Source organism: Myxocyprinus asiaticus, chromosome 38 (genome assembly GCF_019703515.2).
Source record: "Myxocyprinus asiaticus isolate MX2 ecotype Aquarium Trade chromosome 38, UBuf_Myxa_2, whole genome shotgun sequence".
In the NCBI taxonomy this organism is placed as follows: domain Eukaryota; kingdom Metazoa; phylum Chordata; class Actinopteri; order Cypriniformes; family Catostomidae; genus Myxocyprinus; species Myxocyprinus asiaticus.
In genome coordinates, this window is record NC_059381.1 from 219,317 (window position 1) to 227,500 (window position 8,184).

An 8,184-nucleotide genomic window follows, 5' to 3' on the forward strand; every position below is an offset into this window, starting at 1 on the left:
GACCCCCTCTAGATTGTACAGGCTTGGTCTTAAAGACACACCCAACTGCTGGCGATACCAATCAGAAGTTGGAGACATAGCCCATGTTTTTTGGTGGTGTGTTAAGATCCAAGAATTATGGTTGAAGGTTCAGAGTTTTATGTGTGACGTATTGGGCACTCAAATTTCATTTTGCCCCAGACTATATATATATATATATATATTTGTGTGTGTATGTGTGTGTGTGTGTCTATAATCATGTGTGACCACAGGGATGTTGTTGAGGGTCAGGGTGGGGTTGGGGAGGGCGAGGGTTAATAGGGGGGGTTAAATGTTAATTCTGTATATATCTGTTTTGCTTTTCTTTGTTGTCTGTATGAATCAATAAAAAAAATGTTCATCACAAACACCTAGGGGTGCCCCTGATATCTTTATACTGTGGGCTCGCTGTCTTAACGCAACCCGGAACAACATAAACATTATCATTATTAACAAACATAAACATATGCATGATTGCACATTAGTGGCACTAAAAACTATTTTTTTTAAAAGTTTAAATAGTTTATTAAAATAACTACTCATGGTCTAAGCTGTGGTAATTCTTACAAATCGAGGGCTATAAAGTCTGAAGCTCCATGAATGATGGCCCAAGTTATCAGTTTTCCTCCTGTGTAAAATCTGTTTCCCGTCTATTCCTCGTCAGTGCTGTTTAGAATGTCGAAGCTGTCTGGCATTATGAGATGTTTAACATTTTCTGTAGTGTTTCAAAGAAGAAAATTCTCGGTTTCATTTGAATTAAGAGTCTCACAGGTTTTATGGTCTGTGTCGTGCTGTTTGGCCGCTCTGCACAATCCAGTCAAGCATGGAATATATGATGCGTCCACTGGATATTATCCCAAAAACTTTTCAAATATTGTCGGTAGGGACTGCATACCCTATGGTGCCAGGTGCAAGCATGAGATTTTGCTGTATTTGGTAAGAGCGTGGACATTATTTATACTTCCATGCTGATGGAAAGACACATCACACATCTATTCTTGCTCGATTCGCTTCAATAATTATCAACAGGCGTGGGCCTGTGTGTGATCGTAAACAAATAAGAAAATAATTCATTTGGACAGCTGTTTTGAATGGGATGTGAATGTTCAGAATGTATGGTACAGTACGCAAAACCGCTTTTAATAGACTGTATGGTGAAATTTGTATCCCCTTTTCTCCCAATTTGGAATGCCCAATTCCCACTACTTACTAGGTCCTCGTGGTGGCGCGGTTACTCACCTCAATCCGGGTGGCAGAGGACAAGTCTCAGTTGCCTCCGCTTCTGAGACCGTCAATCCGCGCATCTTATCACGTGACTCGTTGTGCATGACACCGCGGAGACTCACAGCATGTGGAGGCTCATGCTACTCTCCACGATCCACACACAACTCACCACACGCCCCATTGAGAGCGAGAACCACTAATCACAACCACGAGGAGGTTACCCCATGTGACTCTACCCTCCCTAGCAACCGGGCCAATTTGGTTGCTTAGGAGACCTGGCTGGAGTCACTCAGCACGCCCTGGGATTTGAACTAGCGAACTAGCCAACTCCAAGGGTGATAGCCAGCGTCTTTTACTACTGAGCTACCCAGGCCCCCTGGATTCAAAGTCGCGACTCCAGGTGTGGTAGTCATCGTCAATACTGTATGGTGAAAATTAAAAAATTGCAGCTTTTTTAACTCGACCTCAACATATTAAACAGCAGTGGGTTTAATTCACATATTTTGGTGCAGTTATTTATGAAATAGGTGTATCACTAGCTTGCATCTCTGATAATAAAGTGTTCCTCATTCCATTTGTTCCGGCGACAGCCCTCACAAGATTTCAGTCATTATCACACACTATAAATTATTTTCTCTTCAGTTTTTGAAATGAGTGAGACGAAGACTTCCTCCTGTAATAACTCCTGATATTATAACAGCGCACGTTTAGTATAGCCGTTCAAATGAGTCCAACTTAGAGACATTGCGCAACAATAACTTAATATTCAGTTTCAAGAGGTGAAATAACAAGAAACAGGCTAAATCGAAAATAATTTATTTCATCGGGGGTGATGCGTAAATTATGAATCCTCTAACAAATCGTCAACAGCATAGATGAGGGTGAAAAACACACCCTGATACACATTAATACACACCGATAAGACCAGAATACATTGACTTCCCTAAACACTGGCCCATTCATCGATGTACTACAGAGTTACGAAAGATTTCATCTTTTGAAGTCTGTCACCCTCTCTTTATTTTGCGCGCATGCACATAATCTCTTACTCAAACGCACATGATGAATGATTGTATGTGATAGGTTATTAAGAACAGTATTCACTGATTTGAGCCGATCACAACGTCTTGTTGGTAAAGACACAAAGACAAACAAATGAGTCAAATTCTATACTAAAGTCGACTCCTCATCAGTCCGCATTTTTCAAAACTGTGCTGAGAGCTGAAACAGAGGGTTTCATGGCTCTTTAATAACATTAACTCGAGATGCATTACAGTCATTTTATCACAGGTGTGTCCCTAAAACCCTCAAACTGTTAGATCAATGCAGCTCAGCACACAGCCTCTTGTGGCTTATTGTGGTGATTGTTGAATGTGTAAGTCAATAATCAGTCAGATCTGAAAGTTGCAATCAAGACATTAACATTTATTCAGTCTTAGGAAAGAGTTTTTAAATAAATACAACTGAAAGCATTAGGTACGGATCTAACTGCATTATATATGTCATATATACAGTGTTTAAAGAGTCGAGTCCTTCATCATCATCATTCAGCACAAGCGGCCTATGTCGTTTTTCGTGCAGCCCTGATTACAGCACATTCCCGCCAAACCCAGTGAGAAGTTCCTCTTCCTCCGGTCCGGACGGGCTCTGTTCACGCTGGAGGCTCTGGCGCCCCCTGACGGTGTGGAGGAGAAGAGTGCCGCCAGCCACCCGCTCACCCCGTCTACTGGTTCCATCTCGCCTGTCTCTCTCCTCTCGTCATCTGTCTGTGTTTGAGCGCTCATCACCTGCAGCAGCTCGGACAGAGACACCAGCGGAGCATCATCACTCGGGATCAGATCAGCATCTGTACCCACAGAGTTCTGAAACGAGTCCAGTGTGAACGGACCTTAAAGAAACACAAATACCGGATTATAATCACAAATACTTAATTCATATTCATTCTGACCTGAACTAACTTCAGCCTTAAATGTCAAATGTTATCTTACATTTTTTTCATTTATTTTCCTTTTGTGTGTGTGTGTGTGTGTGTGTGATTTTACACTTTCCCAAAACTCTCAACATACAAAAACTGACTTTTAAATTTTATTGGCCACTTTTTTATTTTTATTTTTTAGAGTTTGTCATAAAACTGTACAATTTTGAAGAATGACTTTGAGCGGGATTATACCTACTGTTTTCAAATGCAGATTTTTAAAAATATATTTTTATAGACTAAATGTGTTTTTGTCTATCAGGAACATTGCTACTGTATTTTAGTATATTATATATTATTTCTATAGGGTATAAATACACACATATCATATTATATTATAAATACACTATGTTGTTATAAAACATATTTGCATAGATTGAGTAAATACCATTATTATATGGTGTTTTTCTTTAGATTATAAATACATACTGCTGCTATATGATTTTCTATAGACTATAATTATATACTGCTGCTATATGACGTTGATGTATAGATTATAAGTACATACAACTGCTATATGATGTTGAAGTATAGATTAAGTACATACTGATGCTATATGATTTTCTATAGACTATAAGTACATACTGATGCTATATGATGTTGAAGTATAGATTTTGAGTAAATACTGTTGTTATATGGTGTTTTTCTTTAGACTATAAGTACATACTGCTTCTATATGATGCTGATGTATACATTATAAGTACATACTGCTTCTATATGATGCCGATGTATACATTATAAATATATACTGCTGCTATATGATGCCGATGTATACATTATAAGTACATACTGCTTCTATATGATGCCGATGTATACATTATAAGTACATACTGCTTCTATATGATGCCGATGTATACATTATAAATATATACTGCTGCTATATGATGCTGATGTATACATTATAAGTACATACTGCTTCTATATGATGCTGATGTATACATTATAAGTACATACTGCTGCTATATGATGCCGATGTATATATTATAAGTACATACTGCTTCTATATGATGCCGATGTATACATTATAAATATATACTGCTGCTATATGATGCTGATGTATACATTATAAGTACATACTGCTGCTATATGATGCCGATGTATATATTATAAGTACATACTGCTGCTATATGATGCCGATGTATACATTATAAGTACATACTGCTGCTATATGATGCCGATGTATACATTATAAATATATACTGCTGCTATATGATGCTTATGTATACATTATAAATATATACTGCTGCTATATGATGCTGATGTATACATAAGAACATACACTGCTTCTATATGATGCTGATGTATACATTATAAGTACATACTGCTTCTATATGATGCTGATGTATACATTATAAGTACATACTGCTTCTATATGATGCCGATGTATACATTATAAATATATACTGCTGCTATATGATGCCGATGTATACATTATAAGTACATACTGCTTCTATATGATGCCGATGTATACATTATAAGTACATACTGCTTCTATATGATGCCGATGTATACATTATAAATATATACTGCTGCTATATGATGCTGATGTATACATTATAAGTACATACTGCTTCTATATGATGCTGATGTATACATTATAAGTACATACTGCTGCTATATGATGCCGATGTATATATTATAAGTACATACTGCTTCTATATGATGCTGATGTATACATTATAAGTACATACTGCTGCTATATGATGCTGATGTATACATTATAAGTACATACTGCTGCTATATGATGCCGATGTATATATTATAAGTACATACTGCTGCTATATGATGCCGATGTATACATTATAAGTACATACTGCTGCTATATGATGCCGATGTATACATTATAAGTACATACTGCTGCTATATGATGCTTATGTATACATTATAAATATATACTGCTGCTATATGATGCTGATGTATACATAAGAACATACACTGCTTCTATATGATGCTGATGTATACATTATAAGTACATACTGCTTCTATATGATGCCGATGTATACATTATAAGTACATACTGTAGTCTGTTTCTCTCCTCCAGCGGGATCCTCCGCAGGTGAATATAACAGCTCTGATGAATTCGCGCCCGCACAGTTTCACTCCGAAATCTCTCGGTAATTCCACCCGGTTCGCGCTCACACACACACCGTACACACACACTATCAGAAGCGCTGAAAACACTCGAGACATTTTATAAAGTACAATAACAACGAACTTTACAAGAAACCAGATGAACGAGAGTCTGAAGACTGTTGAAGTTTCACAAGCTGCTGATTTCTGGTGATTCGCCATCAGTTCACACACTTTATATACACACACACCGACGTCACTCTCACAACACTAATTTGTACAGCTACACACACACTCACTCACTCACTACACATGCACACACTCACTACACACGCACACACACTCTCACTCACTACACACACACACACACACACACACACTCACTCACTACACACGCACACACACTCTCACTCACTACACACACACACACACACACACACACACACACACACTCACTCACTCACAACACACACACACACTCACTCACTCACAACACACACACACACTCACTCACTACACACACACTCACTCACTACACACACTCACTCACTCACTCCACACACACTCACTCACTACACACGCACACACACTCTCACTCACTACACACACACACACACACTCACTCACTACACACACACTCACTCACTACACACACACACACTCACTCACTACACACACACACACACACACACACTACACACACACTCACTCACAACACATGCACACACTCACAACACACACACTCACAACACACACACTCACTCACTCACAACACACACACACTCACTACACACACACACACACACACTCACAACACACACACTCACTCCACACACACTCACTCACTCACTACACACACACTCACTCACTCACAACACACACACACTCACACACACTCACTCACTCACAACACACACACTCACTCACTACACACACACTCACTCACTCACTCACAACACACACACTCACAACACACACACTCACTCACTACACATGCACACACTCACTACACACACACTCACTCACTACACACACACACACACTCACAACACACACACTCACAACACACACTCACTCACAACACACACACTCACTCACAACACACACACACTCACAACACACACACTCACTCCACACACACTCACTCACTCACTACACACACACTCACTCACTCACAACACACACACACTCACACACACACACTCACTCACTCACAACACACACACTCACTCACTACACACACACTCACTCACAACACACACTCACTCACTCACTCACAACACACACACTCACTCACTACACATGCACACACTCACTACACACACACTCACTCACTACACACACACACACACTCACAACACACACACTCACAACACACACTCACTCACAACACACACTCACTCACTACACACACACACACACACTCACTACACACACTCACAACACACACACTCACTCACTCACACATGCACACACTCACTACACACACACACACACACTCACAACACACACACTCACTCACTCACTACACACACACTCACTCACTCACTCACAACACACACACTCACTCACTCACTCAGAACACACACACTCACTCACTCACTCAGAACACACACACACACTCACTCACTCACAACACACACACTCACTCACTCACAACACACACACTCACAACACACACACTCACTCACAACACACACACTCACTCACTACACATGCACACACTCACTACACACGCACACACACTCTCACTCACTACACACACACACACACACTCACTCACTCACAACACACACACTCACTCACTACACACACTCACTCACTACACACACTCACTCACTACACATGCACACACTCACTACACACACACTCTCACTACACACACACACACACTCACAACACACACACTCACAACACACACTCACTCACAACACACACTCACTCACAACACACACTCACTCACTACACACACACACACACACTCACTACACACACTCACAACACACACACTCACTCACTCACACATGCACACACTCACTACACACACACACACACACTCACAACACACACACTCACTCACTCACTACACACACACTCACTCACTCACTCACAACACACACACTCACTCACTCACTCAGAACACACACACACACTCACTCACTCACAACACACACACTCACAACACACACACTCACTCACAACACACACACTCACTCACTACACACGCACACACACTCTCACTCACTACACACACACACACACACACACTCACTCACTCACAACACACACACTCACTCACTACACACACTCACTCACTACACACACTCATTCACTACACACACACACACTCACTCACTCCACACACTCTCACTACACACGCGCTCACTCACTACACACACACACACACACACACTACACTACACACACATACACTCACTACACACACACACACACTAACTACATACACACACACTCACTACACACACACACACACTAACTACATACACACACACTCACTACACACACACATACACTCACTACACACACACACACACACTAACTACATACACACACACTCACTACACACACACATACACTCACTACACACACACACACACTAACTACATACACACACACTCACTACACACACACATACACTCACTACACACACACACACACACTAACTACATACACACACACTCACTACACACACCCTACACACATACTACACTACACACACACACTCACTACACACATACTACACTACACTACACTCACACTACACTCACTACACACATATTACACACACACTACACTACACTCACACACACTCACTACACACATATTACACACACACTCACACTACACACATACTACACACACACACTCAATACACA

General features: G+C 40.5%; 1 protein-coding gene across 1 annotated transcript; it reads right to left on the bottom strand.

Annotated features, from left to right (window-relative positions):
* Nucleotides 1-2,640: 2,640 nt before the first annotated feature.
* On the bottom strand, nt 2,641-5,661 carry LOC127428981 (relaxin-3-like). Its single transcript, XM_051677685.1, has 2 exons — nt 5,236-5,661; nt 2,641-3,130 (listed from the first exon to the last, which is right to left on the bottom strand). The coding sequence occupies exons 1-2, from the start codon at nt 5,507-5,509 to the stop codon at nt 2,790-2,792; spliced, it is 615 nt and encodes a 204-aa protein (XP_051533645.1). The 5' UTR covers nt 5,510-5,661; the 3' UTR covers nt 2,641-2,789.
* Between the last annotated feature and the right edge of the window lie 2,523 nt (nt 5,662-8,184).

Excerpts from the sequence above, each read along its gene's own strand:
- LOC127428981 (XM_051677685.1), bottom strand. The coding sequence starts at position 5,509 with ATGGCGAATCACCAGAAATCAGCAGCTTGTGAAACTTCAACAGTCTTC. Across the intron at positions 3,131-5,235 it reads GAGGAGAGAAACAGACTACA|GTCCGTTCACACTGGACTCG; the intron begins GTATGTACTTAT and ends TGTTTCTTTAAG.